Genomic DNA, 19,316 nt, shown 5'->3' on the forward strand with positions numbered 1-19,316 from the left:
TAAAAACGCAGTTCAAAATATTTATTAAGTTTTAATAAATTCTAGTTAGTTTAGAATGCCTTATAAGAAATTAATGATGACGACTGGAGATAACATATAGGATATATAAGAAACTACAACTTTATACTGGTGTTTATCAAACCACTTGACTGTTTGCACCATAGGGGGCACCTGGTCCTGTAAAACTGTACTTACCACTTGACTTCAATTTAGTTTAGACTTTATTCAGTTATTTAGAACTCATTTTGTTCTCATGTTGCTTTGAAATCTCATGTTCCAAAGTGCCAATTGTTGAAACTTTTTATCGCGTATACATTATTGCTAAGTCACTTTAAGGTCAAGCTGCTCATCTGCTTTGTCTGTTGTTTTTTCTGTCCCCTGTAAGGTGGTATTTTAAATTTAGAAGAGATGATAAAACAGCAACAGTTTAATAAAATATACAAATACAGGAGTTTTCATTTCAGTTACTTTAACTTAGTTACTTTATTGATTACTTGATTTTAAAAGTAACTTAGTTACTTTATTGATTACTTGATTTTAAAAGTAACTAAGTTAGATTACAAGTTACTTTATTAGTTACGTTCAGCAGCTGCCGTAATGCAACTGGAGCTGCGTAGGCGATTGAAGCGGAATAAGAAACAAGAAAGATAGCGGAAAACTAAGTCCTCTGTTCACAAGTGTAAGTAAGATAAATAAAATACAATTTTTAATGACAAATAAATAACAAAAAGACGATAAATATCCAACATTTTGGCGAGTGGGGTTTGTAATGAGTCTGTAACTATGGTGATATTACGTCATCACGTCCCCACTTGTAGTACGTAGCGGTGTTGTGTGCATACTGCACACTTCTGTACTGAAAGTATGTACTTCTTTACCGGCCGAGTAGTGCATACTTCCTCCAATCTAAATAGTAACGCACAGTAACTTGGATAAGTAACTTTAATCTGATTACTGGATTGGAAATAATAACGCGTTAGATTACTTGTTACTGAAAAATGTGGTCAGATTAGAGTAACGCGTTACTGACATCAGTGCTAACTGCACTATAGCGGTGTTGTTGTTCAGCTTGGATATTTCTACTTAGACAACTAGACTGGCAAAATACAGACAAACTGATTTGTGTAAAAGGTTTTATTGGTTTATTTCAATTATAACTTCGGTACAACCAGTTCATATGTTTGTAAAGTATCCAAATACTCTTATATTTTGTATAAGCTTTCATTGCCTGCTTTAAGACGAACATGATAATCTAACTTCAGACATCCATCTTGTCTTGGCTGATCAAATATGGTTGGTTACATGTGTGGGCTTAATGTGGGTTTACTCATGAAGGCTCCATGTGGGTCATTTTTCCCCTTCTGACTCAACAAAAGGCACGCTATACTGGCATCAAGACAAATTCAGGAAGAGATGAGAAAGAAAGTTATTAAAATAAATCAGTCTGGAAAGGGTTACAAAGACAGTGCTAAGGTGTTATATTTAACTTCGGGGAAAAAACGTGTGGTGAGTCTTCCTAGAAGTGGCAAGCCTACCAAAATACCTTTAAGAGCTCAACACCGATTCATTCAGGAAGTCACAAAGGAACCCAGACAAAGTTTATGTAGGGTAAGTGTTCATAATTTCATCAGCAGAAAGAGACTGGGCAAAAAAAGGTGTTCATTGGAGGGTTGCAAGGCAAACACACTGATAACCAATGAGAATGTAAAAACTAATTTTATGTGTGTAATATAAACCTCACCTTGATGAACCCCAAGCTTTTTGATATTTAGTGGACTGAAATTGAAAGTGGAACTTTTTTGAAATACTTGGGTCCTTTACAGCGAATGTAATGATAACACATTTGATGGTTAGAGCTTCATACCAACAAATATAGTGATGGTGAAGTGAAAGTGTGTGCCTTGCTGTCTCAGGGCTTGGGCAACATGCCAAATTTGATAGATTTGTGAATTCTGCTTTCTATTAGAAAATCCTGAAAGAGAATGTCTGGTCATCAGTCTATGATCTGAAGTGCTCTAGTGCACTTATGCAAGAAGACAGTTATTAAAAGCACAAACACATGGTAGGTCCATAAGCGGGTAGTCGATGCTTGGAAAACCCTGCAATATATCAAAGTTAAAGTGAGTCTGCACAAAAGAGTGGGATAACATTAATTTACAGGTATGTGAAATAGTTATATCTAGTTATTGGACATTTTTTAAGAAATAACATTATCATTTAAAAATGTTTTTCTTCATATCAGATCCATTCTTGATTTTAAAAAGACTCCAGCAATTTATTTCATTTTGGATGATGTCCTAATGTTAGGCTCAGTGCTTAAAGTGGGGAAAAAAGTACCAGTACTTTATTCACACGTTGAAATGTAAAACAACCGGTATCAACCATTCTGAATGAATATTATTTAGACTATGCCTGACCTCACAGTTGCTCCTACATCATGGGCACAAATTCCTACAGATACACTTTAAATGTTGTGAAAAGCCTTCTTTGAATAGAGTAGGCTGTGATATCAGTAAAGTGGGGGTTTAAAATGGGATTTCCAACAAGTTCATGGTTACGTGTTCGCATACTTTTGGTCATATAGTGTATTTTGGACAAAACAGTCCCCACTTTTACTTTGGTTTTACTAAATCAGTAATGGAAGCTCAAGATCTGGCTGAACCAGGATGTAACATTAAATTAAGAAACCATTCATTTATTCTTATATATCTGGACTATATGTGAAAAAGAACAAGCACAGACAGGTCTCCAACGAGCAAAATGTGATTCTGTAATGTGTTCTTAGTGTGGTGGAGAGTTTAGGCTTGTTCCATATTAATCAGACAGGTTTGTCTTCAGGTTTGTCTACAATGGAAAAATGACTTTTGTTTTTACTGTCATGTTCCAGCAAAGTGGTTACACTGAGATGTGGGTACCAACCTATTTATGTTAAACCTGTTTTTATTTCATGTTTATGTATAATGTTTGCATAAGCAGCAAACAATAAAATACTTTATAGCATCATTAATTAATCAGCATTACAATCACGTCCTGTCTATTAATAACTTGATTGAATTGTGTAAATATAAAACATTTTTGAAACTGATGGCTGCAACACACCAGGGGCAGAGAGAGGGGCTAAACTAAGAGTGACTGTTTATATAGAATTCAAGTTACACAGTTTTGATAAGCAGTCAAATTGGTAACAGGCCACATGAGCTCAGGAGTACTTAAAAAAACCCATTGTCTTTAAACATTGAAATTAAACTTTATTTGAAACTCTGTTATGCAATAAGAAAGTCATACGTGAATGCTATGCATAAATACAGCGGAGTTTTGCTCATCTCAACTGATTTGAAAGACAATCCAAACAGTGAAACATGCAAAAGCCAACATCTTGGCTTTTTCATATAGGATGGGGTGCATCAGTATCCACGACATGGGTGACATGTATAAATGCATATAAGTAAAGATCCCACGGATACAGAGGTGTATAGTAGGATTTTAGAGAGACATGCTGTCATCAGGGCAACTTCTTTTCCCAAGTCCATGTTTATTTCAGCAAAACAATGCCAGGCCTCATTTAGCACATGCTACAACAGAGTGGACACAGAGTGTGTGTGCTTGACTGGCCTGCCTGCAGTCCAGAACTGTCTCCTATTGACAACTATGGTGCATCATGAGGAGGAAAATCAGACAACGGTGACCATGGACTGTATATATAAAATAATATAGATGTATAAAGTGTAAAATATTACTACATGGCAAATTGTAAATATTAGGCAACATTTTCATAGATGTGGCCCAGTGTACAGTGGGTCGGCAGGTAATATGGATTCTACACAGCACCTAGGGACCTGAGCTCAAATCACATCTCTAGTCACTGTCTGTGAGGAGTTTTGTATGTTTTCCCCATGCTCATGTGTTTTTTTCTTTTGGGTACTTTGGTTTGCTTTCTCTTTCCAAATGGTAAATTGGCCCTGGTGCTCTGTCCAGACTGTATTCTAGCATTGTTTTAATTTAGACTATTGAAAAGTCTTCTGATTCAGCGTTAATGTTTTTTTGAACTAGGTTCACATCCTTAACACTTGCTGGCTTTAGTTCAGGCAATGTGAATGAGCAGCTGTTTCCAGGACACTGTATGTTAGTCTCATAGTGAAACAGGGGAAAGACGGGTCACACATGATCCACACCAGTGAAATACTGGTTTATTGACAGATCCCAGTTTTATTACTTCCTTTGCTCGAAATTACCCACTAAAAAGTCGTCTCTCGTACACCTGAAAGACAAACAGTTTTGTAATGTCAATAAAGGTTATTTTATGTAGTATATCTAGTATTTAAAACAATGTAACTATGGCATGTTTGGACATAACATTACATTACATTTTCGGCATTTAGCAGACGCCTTTATCCAAAGCGACTTACAGTACAGTTACAGTATACAGTCTAAACAATTTTAGGGTTAAGGGCCTTGCAGCAACCAGGCAGTGGTGGGGCTTGAACCAGTGACCTTCTGGTTACTAGACCAGTACCTTACCACTAGGCTATGGCTTGCTTTTGCATAAAATCTTTAAGCTTTAAGTGGCTCACTAGGACTCATTTGGCAGGTCAAAAATTGTCATTGGAAAATGACAGCTAATAATTTCAGAGTGTAAGAAATGCTGAAATGAGTCCTGAAATCTTGTGCTAACACTTAACGTCATCAGCTTAAAGCAGTTATCTAGGTATCTTCAAAATAAAGGTAATTTCTGTCTACAAAACAGAAAAAAACTAAAAAAAGATGTCAAAGCTAATCCAGTTTCCATTTTCACTGTCTGAAATGTCACTTAGAAATGACAGTTAAGGAAAACTGTAAAGGTTGATGCAAGATCTGGTTGACAAAGAAAGCGCTCAGATAGAACGGTTTGTATCCTGGCCAGGAAACCAATGCAGGCAAAGCAAAACTCCTGTATGACAACAAGAAGGACATTTAAAAACTGATGCACAATTAGTGGTGCACCATTCCACTGATCAGAGGAAAATAACTAAAGTGTGATAAATTGCCCTTACATCACCCTGACTTAAAACTGACAGATCTGGTAAATCATCCACTAATTAAGCAGATGTGGAGTAAAACTGGTTTGTTTGATTAGTTTGGCAGGTTAATGACTTTCAGCTAACAATACACCCTTAATATAAAAATGTTAGGATTTGTATTACATTTACAACATTACAAAAACATGATGATATATTACTTATTACATGATATGAAATGTTATTGTGATTTATAAACTTCTAAATTGCTTTTGGAAATACACAGTGATTCTAAGTTGCTGCCTGCAACAAAATTAAAAAAAATGTAGGGCACCACGTTACATAAGTTACAACATTTTTCCGTTTAACAACACTAAATGCCTGTTTGGAGACTAATTACACCAACTAAACCTGTTCCAAAAGCAAACTATTTTGCTTTTCCTTAGTAATGGAACAATCATTCTTGTTTTTTTTTTTTTTTGTGATTTATTGTGTAGCACACTTCAACGGGAAAAAGGCCAGTCAAGCACCTGCTCTAACTGATTACACAAAACACATTTTGCAGCCTCTGCTGCACAATGCCCTCTCTGGCAGAGGTGAGCCACAGGCTAGCCGACGCCCTACTTGAACCAGCAACCTTTTGATCATTAGTCCAGCATTTTAACTGCTGAGATAATACTGTCCTTTAATTGCTAATGCTACTTATTAAAATGGGTTTGACATTATTTAAGTGTACAATAAGTATTGTACAGTATATAGGTTCAATTAAAAGATAGTTCAAGACTTTTGTTGAAACAAGGTTAAGAGTTTGTACTTGAAGGAGATAATCATAATTAATATGAGAAGCTTATTGCAAATACTGATTAATAATTAAGTGTATTTAGTGTAGCATGTTTTTCTGTATGGTCTCCACATATAAAAACAGTTTGACTGTGCATACTTTAAAAACATTAATAAAAAAACCTATAAATGTCTCTTTTTTAAGGCTTAACTTAAGATTTTAGATGTAATTTCTGAACTGGTAAAATGATACTTTACCAGAATGATGTCCTTTAATCTAGATAAACACATTCTCTTTCACACACAATCAGATAGAATAACCGACTACAACCTGATAGGTTTGCAATTGCATTTTTTTAACATCATAGGGCCAGAGAAAGCACGCTTAAAGTGAAGATTAATAGCCAAGACAAAATCAATATACATATTACACTTTTAATCCACTAATGGCTCTGTTGGCTGAAACATGACACTCATGGGTGAATCGAAACGGTGAATCCATTTGAACATTATACTGTATATACATATATTTATATATGCTGTGTATATACACATAGAGGCACAGCATATATAATACATACAAATACACATAAAACAGTATTCTAAATCAGTATTATAACCTCTGTATGCGGAATTTGTTTTTTGCAAGCAAAGAAACCAAACTACCTGATAATAGTGGTCCTGAGATCAAGAGTTTTTGAGAGCTACAACTCTGTCAGTGGAATGTTCCAGGCTAATGATTTATTTCAGTCAGGTTCACTTTTCTTCTCTGAAAACCTTTTTCTCAGACAAATTGCAAACTCAATTTTACAATCTAATACAATGTGAAGGCAGCGCTTCTTGTTTTTAATGAAATGTCAGCTTGGTCTGCACAATAAAGGTGAACGTGATTTATGAAACCTAAGCTGATAAAACCTAAGCAGACAAGCAATGGGGCACAGTTGAAAGGGTGCTGCAAATCTGGGTTTCTCGCTACAGGTCACTGTGAGGAGTGTGTTTGTGCCGATTTCCACTGGTTAATCTGGTTTCCGCCCATACTAATATTGATAATAATAATAACTATTATTGCATGGTGATGAAAAGATTCTGTTCTGTATTGTAACAATGATTATCATAATTTGTGTTAACTCAAGTGGGGACAGAAAAATAAAAAAGAGCACCCTAACTTAAACATTAACAGCCAAGACAAAATAAATCTTCAAATTATACTTTTAATACACTAATGGATATGTGGGCTGAAACATGACACAAGTAAATAGTTTATACTCAAGGGTGAATCCTAACAGGATCTCAGTTGGACGTAGAGTACACTATCTACTGTCTGAAAGCCATTAGTTAATGCACTTCACTAGAAATTTAGCTATCTCTTGTTTTACTGTCTACACTACAATAAAAGTGCCTCTAAGTGCTTTTATTATTATTATGCTGTAAATTGAAATCTAATTTCAATAAATTTTAACTCATCTCAACACAGAAATTATACATGAAATCTTTATAATTAGTATCTGGGTCAATAACAGTAACAAGGATAATATTACCAAGAATGATTTTTTATGCCAGTTGGTGGGGTGTTTCCTGTCTTCTCCCTCTCTCTATCTCTCTCTATTGTACATGTGTGTGTGTGTGTGTGTGTGTGTGTGTGTGTGTGTGTGTGTGTGTGTGTGTGTGTGTGTGTGTGTGTGTGTGTGTGTGTGTGTGTGTGTTACCACCACATACTTCCTCTGGGGCCTGAGAGAGCAGGGCTGTGTTAATTAAATGTCTCTGCAATGGGATACCTAATTTGCTCTCTCATTTGGCAACAGATCACCTCAAGGTTAAGTGCGATTACCCTAAACTCAAATTAATTACAAGAACCCTGCTTAAAAGAAAAGCACAGAGCAACATTGGGTGGTTGCTGGTATAAGCTGGTTTTTGCTGTCACATACTGATGTATTGCTAGTTTAACTGGTCGGTGCTGCTTTTGTGTTCAAAATATAACATATTTTGTGTTTGAAACACAGCAAAACAAGTATAACCATTTAGACCTAGTCCATACTAAAACCAAAATGCTGTTTTCTGTTTTGGCTATACCTGCATTTTTCTCCAAAATGATAAAAATGGAATTCTGGGTATGCACACTGGATGTCTGACCTATGACTTCTAAGTAATTGATGCAGTAGTGAACTGAGAGAGATTAGGATTGTGTTGTGTAAGATTACCGAAGAGACAGAGTAATACACCACAGCACCAGGAAAACTCTCACTGTGTTTATAGTTAACTTTAAGCAATGGTGGGGTTATCTCAACATGAGAGTGTGCGTGGGTGTGAGAGGCACTAAGAGAGAGTGGGAGAGAGGAGAGAGAGAGAGAGACCTTAAGTGCTGACGTGGTTGTAGGAGACAGACAGTGAAGGATAGTAAAATGGATTACTGCTGAGGAGATAAGCACTACTTTGAAACCAGCAGATCTGCATGTACATGCCACACACTGTGGAGAGCAAAATGGAGCTTGGAGACCTCCAAATGTTTTGCATTTGTCTTAAATCTCCTTTTAATTTTTTTTACAACAAATCCTAAACCTCAAAGCTTTGCAAAAACTACCTGAACACCAAGCTAGATCAAGAAGTAGTGCCTGTCATAAACTTTACTCCAGAGTCACCTGACCAAAAGCCCACAGAGCATTTATCGGGGATTTGGTGACAGAGAAAACCACACATTCAGTGATATAATAAGATGCTCTTTATAATTATGCTGGGAAAACATGGTTAATTGATTCTGCAAAGCCAGCTCGAGAACATGCTGTCATTACAGCAAAAAGAGGAACATACCAAATAATAAGAAATGCTGAAATACATGTACATTGTTTAAATAGTAAACTTTTTACTTTTTACAATCTTACCAATTGTTATGTTGTTTTAATGCTTTCTATATATTGCAACTAGTGCTTTTAGTAAAGACACTAAACGCAACATTACATTGGTCACGGTAAAGTGGATACTTCTGAAAATGAATCAGTTCATGAGCGAATGTCATATACAATGCTTTTCGTGGTGGTTTAATGTATTTGACACATTAATCCAAGCCCCAAACTTTAATGCTAAAACATTAAAAACATCAATATTGTTCTTAAAATGTATAAAAATAGAACATGAACATATAGGATAAAAATTCTAGTCAAAACTGTGCCAGAACTCTAAGGGCAAATCTATACTGATGTCCAGCGTGAGCTGCTGTGTGTCACCGAACAAATGTTTTAAAGCTTTTTATCTGATCAGGCCACTTAGGGAGCAGCTAGCGGGTCGATGGTCCACTCTGACGGATGGGTAATGTCATTAGCTTGGGCTGTGATTAGCAGATGCAGCTGGACTAAGGCATTCTGGGATTGATCGATCCTTGCCAAGACTGCTCTAATGTTAGTCTCCATAAAGTCACTCTTTTGTTTATGAAATATTGATATTGGCTGAAATATCTTCCTGGAGAAGGTTGGGTCAGGAGAAGCTAAGTTTTTCAGCAGTTACAGTTTAAAGACGTGTGCAATTGTAGAAACTCTTTTCTTTTTCCACCTCAAATCTTGTTAAACATTTTTAAAATAACACCCACATTCTGACAGGAAGTAAATCAGTGAAAGAGCCGCAGACACGCAGGAAGCTCTGTGTGAAATAAATGTAATACTAGCGCCATCTGCCACCAGAACAGCACATACACACACAAGCGATGCATCAAATACTTGAAGAAGACAAACAAGATGTGCATGATTTGATCGGGTAAATCAAAAGAAGATTCTGGTTTAACCACAGTGACACGTCGACTCAAACCTAAGCCACCGGAAAACCTTTATTAGAGATGAGAGCTTCTGCAAATCAATAGATCCAGCCAGGCCAGAAGCCACTCAACCACTAATGAATACTAGATGAACATGAGTATTTATAGCCTGAGCTGTGAGTTTCCACTCAGAAATGTTTGAATAGTGTGACATTCTAATACAACAGGTCTGATCTTTTTACAATGTAACAGTTGCTGAATCTGAACTTTATATTTAAAAAACTGCATTAAACACATTAGAAAGATAGATAGATAGATAGATAGATAGATAGATAGATAGATACTTTATTGATCCCAAAGGAAATTGAGGCATTATGTATGTTATGTAGTTGTGTGTGGTAATGTATGTAGAAATGTTAAAAGTTTCTAGTGGCAAAAGGTTTGTGTAGTTAAATGTTTTCTGTAAAAACAATGTAAAATTATAATTAATTCAAATTTATCTTTATGAGATAAATTCGTAACATACAAATTATATCATAAAAGACTAATATAAAATTCCCATGGACAAAAATTTGTCATTATTAATATATATTTAAAAATCGTGTTTGTAAAAATCATATGTTTAATTATAAAATTATGGGCAGTTTATAATCATGTTTATGTTTGTGGTGCAGTTGTGTGCTGCACTTATGCACTATTACATTTTAAGGTAACTGTATTCTAAGCACTGTTTTAAAAAAAAAACATATTTTGTTCTGAATTAAGGGACTTGAAATTCTGGAAATGTATTTCAAATATATTTATTATTTTACTTTCCAACCACACTGATCAACCAGTACATTAACATGTCCAACAGTTGTGTTTGTAGTTTTGAACTGGAGCTGTGAGGCTAAATCTCCTAAAAATGACAGATATCCACCACAGCAGTCCTGGCTAACTGATCTTTAAACCTATTCCGTTAAGAAACCATTTTAACCTACTGACACCTAGATAATGCTACTTGAGATTCATGTGTAACACAGTCATTCATTTTATTTATTTATGTTTGTCATTAAGTAATGTTACAACGAGAATGTGTTTATACATAATAATAAATAGAAATGATAAATGGTCCCTAGCTCTCTTTCTCCACTTGTTCACTGTAGATTCATTGAGCTGAGTTCAGCATTCCAGGTCTCAGCTACTCTATCCCAACTGCCTTGAGCAGCAGGAAATGCTAACTTATGTAAAAAAAAAATCCTTTAATTAAATTAAACACGGCTTTGAGTGGTGTTTGTGTCGACCATGCAGTATTAACAGCAATTCACATCAATTGTGGTTTGTTGAACTGATGGTGTTAAAACACGAACAGAAAACTCAAATCTTTTATGTGCACCATACATCATTTTACCAGACGATAAATCAGACAACAGATCACAGTATATGAAGTATCTGATTACATTAGACAATTTTTTTATTTATTATTTTAATAGGTGCTTTGTGTCTTTAGAATCAATTAAGTATCTAAATAACAGCTTTTAAATCTTTAAATGACTGACAAGATCAAGGTATGTCATAGTTTTGACATATAGCTAGATTACATATTGTGTATAGTGTATTATATTGCATGTCATAGTATGTTTTGTTTAAGCACAACCACATGTATGTATACTCAGTACCGCATACTGGCCAACACCACACTTATCATTTGGTCCCGTCCCATTAATTTTAGGTCTAAAAAATGGTCTTTGTATTTATCACACTGTGTTTTGTCTGCACTGTGTGTATTTTATTGTTCGCACAGAACACTTGTATTGTATTCTGTGTTGCACCATGGTCCTGCAGGAATGTTGTTTTATTTCATTTAGTATGTACTTATATATAGCTAAAATGGTAATAAAGCCTCTTGAATGTGTCATCTTCTTCAGGTCTCTGTTGACTAGTTTGAGCAGCAGCAGAATTTTTGGTCTTTTGGTAGTCCTGCCACCAAGAGAATGTGAATGTTGTTAAAAGGAAAGGTGATGTTACACAGTGATTGCACTATTCAGCATTTTTGGAACATGTTAAAAACATTCTGAATGAAAATATATTCACAAGAACAATAAAGTTAACTTAAAATAGTGTGATTTGTACTGTTGTAATTTAATATAGTACAGAAACAATGACATCAGAAATGCATAATGTTTTTATTAGCATTTTGAACATTGTCCCAACTTCTTTGGGATTAAGGTTTATAAATAAGGTGTTTAGAACTCAGCCTTACTGAATGTAGGCACTCCTGGGTTAAGATTAGACAAGTTATTAGTACAATATAGATAAATTGCTGAATATATGTAGCCATTGAGATAGAATATGCAGTCATATATTACTGAATGATATATGTTTTAAAATGGCTTATGGGGGTACTCATTTTTAATTTACAAGAAATCTAGCTGTATCTTTTTTGACCACTCTATTCCGAATGCACACAGAGTGACACCTTCTTATGTTTTTCCCAGTAATGGCACTGTTCTGGAAAGTTCCACGATGCAAAGCTTTGCTTACGATGACTGATTGCATGGACCACAAACCCACTTAATTCTTTTTCAAGTATCTCGACTGCAGCTTTGGGATTTTCTTTCTTGACAGGACCGTTCATCAGCTGCTGGATGGTCTCCTTATCAAGGGGCTGCGGATTGCTACAGTAGGACACAACAACATTGGAGTTGTTCACCTGTAGCACCTCAAAATAATTCTGTCCTGTAATATACTGGAAGTTTTCTACAGCTTTCAACCTTAGACCAGAAGTTCCTGATTGGTTGATGACACGGACAGACCACTTGACCCAATCATACTTTCTCTCCAGAAAATTCAGCAGTTCTTGGGCTGTGTCTTGGAGACTTCCACTCTCTTTCTCTTGGATCAACCTTTTGACATCCTCGCAAGCTTGCTCGGCAAATGAGTTTACACATTCCTCAATGACCACCTTCATCTTGGTTTCCACCTCTTGCATCTTTACGCTCCACTCAGAAAATGTCTCCTGGTCTGCCTCCTCTCCCAGTTCAAGGGCACAGTGACCTAGCATGGCAATCAAGCCCAGGCAGAAAAGCTGTTTCATTCGCACACAGAAGTCTTCTAGAACCCTTCTATTCCTTGCTTCATGTCTTTCCACCACATTCAGGATTGACTCTCCAAAAGTGTTACTTCCCATCACAGCATCATACAGCACGTAGAGATTTTTATCGCCTCCTGTCTTTTGAAAATGGTCCTTGAATAAACGGATTTTGACATCCCGGAACTGTGGCTTGGCTTCCAAAACGTCAAGATATTTGCGGAACTGGTTTCTTATGTTCTCCTCAGCTGTGAAGTACTGGGAATCCACACGAGCCTTCTTTATTTCGAGATTTATGTCCTCCAGCTCAGATGAGATTACATCAAGCCTATTCTTTACAACTACGAATTGTTCCTTAATGTAGATGATTTCTTTGCTTTCTACATTGTCTAAAGCTAGTCTCACGACTGGAGCAGCAGCTTCGAACAGTGGAAAGAGCTCCCCCACAGCAGAAGCCAAGACCTCTGCTGCTTTCTCAAAAACCTCCATCATAGCCTCAATTGCCTCCTTCTTCTGTGCCACCACTTTCTGCAGTGGACTGGACATGGCTATGAAGTGACAACAAAGCAAACAGAATTAGAAACATGTAGTGATCACAGTGCTGTAATAAATACATTTATCCTAAAGCCATCAGATCAGCGTGAAGTTTGAGGGGATGTTGATATCACAGAATATTTCATTTATACTGAGGAATCTGGCTCTTTATGAGTAGCACTAACCTATAGTGAAACCTAAGTAATTTATTTATTGTGCATTAAATCATTATTTACGGTTTAAGTCAAAAGTTTACATGAACTAGGCGCTCAGGTGGTGCAGCAGTCTAATGTGCTAGCCCAGCACCTCTGAGATCCAAGTTTAAACTGGTCAAATAGCAAGGTCCAAAAATATATGGTTTGACAAGTTTGGTGTGAAGGAGCTACAGTGCCCTGCACAGAGCTCTGACCTCAACCCCACTGAACACCTTTGGGATGAACTGGAAAGTCAATTGCAAGCCAGTCCAACATCAATGTCAGTCAATGCACAAATATTCACAGACACATTTTCTATCTGAGATGCCTTTCCAAATCTATGGAGCTAAAAAGGGGTGACCATATTATTGTCCATGGTTTTGAAATAGTGTGTTCAAAAAGCTAATGGTCAGGTGTCCACATACTTTTGGTCTTCTCGTGACCACTCTGTATCTTACCACAATGTACAATTAAAAATATTTTAAATGTTCCACTGATACAAAACAAAAATCCAATTAAATATATATCTAACATCTGAGACAGCAATCAATTATTTAGCATTTCAATAAATAAAAAAATAATGACGTACGAAATGTTGGCTGGGAAACGAGCTATTTTTAGGTCTCAATACAATTAGGATAACTATTCACTAATAATGCAGCAATATTAAATAACATTCATTTGTTATTTTTGTTTATCCTTACCTATACAATGGCCAGGCCACTGCAGAGACACACCTTACATAGATTAAAGTGTCATGACAATTATTTACCTGAAAATTATGACCAAAGGTCCTCACACGCGGATACCGAGGAACGTCCCAAAATTCACCAAATATCCCTGTGGTGTTTGTACTTAAAGCTTAATTGCGAGGTGATGTTTATGCACCAACTGAGAAATGATGCATCTGGAGAGTTAAGGGATGGAAAGTGGGGGGGAATGGGATGTAGGCAAAAGACAGAGAGAGAGAGAGAGAGAGAGAGAGAGAGAGATTGTGGTTTGTGCGCACGGAGCCATGAGCCATTTTTGGAAAGCGCATTGTGACAGTGGGTTGGGGCTCCTTTGATTTGTAACCTGTCTCAAACATGACATTCTTTCGTCTTTTATCTATTTATATACGTTTTTAAAATACGGTTTCTTTTAAATACGTGTCGTGATCTTGGAGACGAGAAGATTACGCGTGGTGCGCAACATTTCATCCATTCACCGACCCCATCCAAATATTCTCACCGTCATGAAAGGTAAGTACTCAGTTATTCATTTCATATTTTTTTACCATTTTAGTGTTTTTTTTCTATATAAAGGTGTTTATTATTAATTATCATGAGTTGGTTTCTATTGGTTAAGGGCCCTCACCTTATTATCTTTCCCCCAGGCTATTCAGCTCTTATATGGATCGATTGCAAATCTCATTTTAAAATACAGTATTGTATTAGCTTCCAATCAGGCATTAGTCTTTTTTTTCAATTATGTGACCTATATTTATGTATCCAGTAGCTTTTCTATAGGGTGTCCAGCTTATAAAAACAGAGTTACTGTTTTACATGGTTAATGTTAATTGTGCAATTATAAGCACACCGCTTCAAAATCCGTGCACTGTTTTAACCACTAGTGTTTCAGAGATACTAATCACTGTAGGGTTGTTGTATTTAAACCAGTCAATTAAAGTAATAGTAGTCTTACAGGCTATTACCTAAATTATTATGTTAAATATCGATTTCCAATTGGCCAAGACCAATTGGATGGTTATTTTCAGCACTACATGTCCAGAAATGAGTAGACTTCATATCTGAGAAGCTCTGGCAGTAAAAGGACGAAGCTAAGCGTAAAACTAGTAAAACTATACTAACTAACTAGTATGTTGGAAAATTACGCGACAGGTTTCTGACACTAATAAGTACAATAGTGTGGGATTAACCACAAGAAATAGCACATTAGACACATTAGAGCATGTCCAAAGTCCGGCCCGCGATCGGATTTTATACGGCCCGCGCCTTCTGTCTTAAATTACATTACTTGTGGCCCGCCAGCACAGTCAAACAGAAAAAAAATTATCGTTGCTGTCTGATTAAAAACACTTTTAGCGGTTTTCACTTTTTTACACGTGTTGATTGTGGGTATAAATCTCTGTCTGTCCATAGCAGCGAATATCAAAATAACCAATTAAAAGATGAATGAAACCACACATCTCTTTAACGAGCATTTCCATTGGCTGCTAGACCTGTCCATCAAAACCGCGTATCCCCGCCTCCTTCCCCTCCGGTACTGTTAGAGAAAGAAGCGAAACTCGTTTGCTGTGTGATGCTTCATATCTACAGTTTATTTAGGTTATTCAATCACATGGTTGTAAACATGATTTATATTTGCGATGTTTGTAGTGTTTTAAAAACACATTTGTATCTGATATTTATTTATATAAGCGTTTACATGGACTGTATTAATTAACACAACTGAACTTTTTTATAGCTACAGTAAATAACTGTAATAATTACAAAGTAAAGATATTTGTCTGGAACCTTGACTGTTTCAGGTATTTATAGGTGTTTAAATGGTAATTTAGAACAATATTTCCCAGTCATGTTTCTGCACATTACAGTATTAAAATGTTTTCTTAATAGATCTATGAAATAATCCTATCTGTGTTTTGATGTTTTATTGATGCACAATATTAGATCACAATATTTTGAAAAGCATGATTTCTGAGTTAGCTAGATAACTTAAGCACAGTGTCAAGGATTGTTCAATATAAACGTCTTTTTTTCTCTTTTGTCTTATGATTATGTATGCCAGGAAATTCTCCAAAGGCAGCCATGCATTGTTATAGTTTAAACCACCCCATGTTTGGCACCTGAATGCTTACATTTGGTTGTTGTTTGCTTTGTAAAAATAAAATGATTAAATAACAGCATATTATATGCATATTTTATTGTTTAAAATAATGTCATCAGGGACTGTTGGCCCTCGGGCACTTTCACATTATGAAATCTGGCCCTCCTAGAAAAAAGTTTGGACACCACTGCATTAGAGCGAAAAAACAAATCAGGTAAAGTAACATTTATCTACTTTTTATTTTAGTATTGTTAAATCAGCATAGCTCATGTTTCTCTGTGAAACTGTCTCAGTGGGAAGCAAACAAACCAGTTCAGCGAGCTTTTAGTGGAATGAGGGGTTTAAATCTGACGTCCTAACTGGTGAGAATGTTTGGAAAAGTTTTGCTCTGTTTGGAGTTTTCTCTCAGTGAAAAGCTTAACGCTGGGTTTAGAGTTTTGCTGAACACTTCATTACATTTTATATACAGCTGTAACTATGCAAATGTTTAGACCCCCTGGCAAAATTACATCTTTGTTTGTTTGTTTTTTAAAGTGAAAAGAAGTAAACAAAAGAATAATAATACTGCTTATAAATTAAAATATTGTGAGTTTGTTAATATTGTGAACACTTTAATACAACAAAATAGCAATGGTGGCACATGCTAAAGTTTGGACACTTGACCATTTGCCTCTCCTGATTTCTTATATTATTGCATATTTCTCATGCTGAATGCTTTCGAGGGCTGGCTGAGTTTCCTATAGTTTCCCCTATTTGGAGATAATGACTCCCACTGTGGTTCGCTAGATTCCCAAAGCTTTAAAAATAATTTCGCAAACCCCTCCAGATGAATGTATTTTAATTACTTTCTTTCTGATATCGTGTGCTGTTTGTGAACCTTTTGGCTACTTTACATGAATATGTGAATATTATTTAAGTGTTTAGGCTAAACAGTGGTGGCGGTAATTCAGTGTGACTAGTAAAATTCAATGAAATTATCAAATAAATCTGGCTAATTGATTAATTAGGAGATTAAATACTTTTTCACACTTGGCCAGTTATTTATTTTAAATTTAATTATTAATAAAATACTGATTTTTTTTGCTTACTTATAAAATTTTTTGCTATGTTTTATATGGAATGTGTTTCATCAATCTAAAACAATCCAGTGTGACAAATATGCAAAAATAGAAAAAAAGAGGAAGGACATCTGAAACTAGTTTTATGCAGGCAGTAGATTTTCCACATGGTTGGGAAGCAGAAGCTGCTGAAACATGTGTGACACTGTTCACACTCAAAGCTTTGCACTGCCAGTAGCTTTTTGTGATTTGTTTTTTCACTTATGTATTTTTTTTTTTACAAAAAAGTACATGCTCATTTACTCACAGAAACAGAACAGTTAAAGAAATAATTAGCCTATGTAAAAGCTTTACCATATTTACCTTAGGTTTTAGTGGAGCTCAGAACTACTTTTCAGCTTGCCATATGCTATGCTTTTTACAACTGAAATTGCCACACCCATCTAAGGTGACTGCATTATTTAAAAATTAACTATCTAGCTGATACATTTTGCTCTTTTGTCTTAACACCATGACTTTATATCATGCCATTTTAAGCGATTAGTACAATTTTTGCTGTTTTTTAAAATTTTTTTAACGTATTTTATAAATTTTATATTTCTGCTTTTTATTTTATATTGGGCTGAGTTATCTTAGTTATCAATAAACTTTATTTCACATGTAAGGCCTAGTCATACAAACAACTGCTGTTCACTGAGTTTTTTCAGGCTTCATAAATTAATAAAACAGATGCTTAAACAGCTTTCTACACAACATTAAACTGTAAACCGATGAGGCATAACATTATGACCATTATGACAATATTGCGTTGGTCCCCCTTTTGCTGCCCCAGACACAACAAACTGCGATGTATTCTGACACCTTTCTATCAGAACCAGCATGAACTATTTAGCAATTTGAGCTGCAGTAGCTCGTCTGTTGGATCGAACCACATGGGCCAGCCTTCACTCCCCTCGTGCATCAATGAGCATTGGCTGCCCATGACCCTGTCGCTGGTTTACCACTGTTCCTTCCTTGGACCACTTTTGATAGATACTGACCACTGCAGACCAGAAACACCTCACAAGAGCTGCAGTTTTGGAGATGCTCTGACCCAGTCATCTAGCCATCACAATTTCACAAACTCGCACAGATCCTCACACTCGCCCATTATTTCTGCTTCCAACATCAACTTTGAGGATAAAATGTTCACTTGCTGCCTAATATATCCCCCCCACTAACAGGTGCCGTGATGAAGAGATAATCAGTGTTATTCACTTCACCTGTCAGTGCTCATAATGTTATGCCTGGTCGGTGTGTAACACTAGTAAATGTACACATTGTAATCAGCCAGAAACAATATAACATGTCTTATTATGTTGCGCTAAATATAAAAGATTTAAATTGTCATACAAAGTCAGAAAGATTACTGAGAATAAGCAATTTAAGTATGCACTGTATTTCATGAACTGGTGAGCAGTATAATGTGGACATAGCATTGTTTGCTTGCTCAATCATACCCAGTCCAGTTAGTGGTGTCAATGCATAATTAAATTGTGCCATCATAAAACCAAAGAAGACGAATTTCCAGACATGGTAGAGGTGTGATATGGTCGTGCTATGTAAAATAAACAACCTTAATCAAATACTGTTAAGAAATTTTATTATTCATGTAATGTGAGAGTGTACAAATAATAAATAATCAGTTTTGTTTTCTGGTGGTAAACATTGCTTATAGCTTTTTTAAGAAACCACAAGCTAAAAAGAATCCTCAGAAATTAGAAAAATACTTTAAAAATGTAAACACAATTTAATTAAAGACGGACACATCTTAAATCATTTCCCAAAGTATCATTTCAGTAAATGCATTTACTAATTGTAAAATCTCTTTGCCACTAGATGTCAGTATAAGCACTCAGTGAAACTACCGGCTGGTTTTTATCCCATTATTCTCATCTCATCATCACTCTGTTCTTGACCACCTGCTTTACAGACTTCAAACATCTTGTCAGCTTTTTCTTTCTTCTTTCTTATCATATAATAATTTACATTTCACTGATGCAGTCAAGTAAAAAGATTTAATGGCATAACATTTTAAGTAATTTGAGGGCTAATATTAATTAAAACTAAGATTGAAAC

The 19,316-nt window shown here is 35.7% G+C and overlaps 1 protein-coding gene across 1 annotated transcript; it reads right to left on the reverse strand.

Annotated features, from left to right (window-relative positions):
• Positions 1-11,659: 11,659 nt before the first annotated feature.
• Positions 11,660-13,129, reverse strand: LOC134301236 (protein rapunzel-like). The gene has a single exon (XM_062985854.1). It carries the CDS (start codon positions 13,127-13,129, stop codon positions 11,945-11,947), a length of 1,185 nt encoding a protein of 394 aa, XP_062841924.1. The 3' UTR covers positions 11,660-11,944.
• Positions 13,130-19,316: the final 6,187 nt, after the last annotated feature.

The sequence above is a fragment of the Trichomycterus rosablanca genome, chromosome 23 (genome assembly GCF_030014385.1).
Source record: "Trichomycterus rosablanca isolate fTriRos1 chromosome 23, fTriRos1.hap1, whole genome shotgun sequence".
NCBI lineage: Eukaryota > Metazoa > Chordata > Actinopteri > Siluriformes > Trichomycteridae > Trichomycterus > Trichomycterus rosablanca.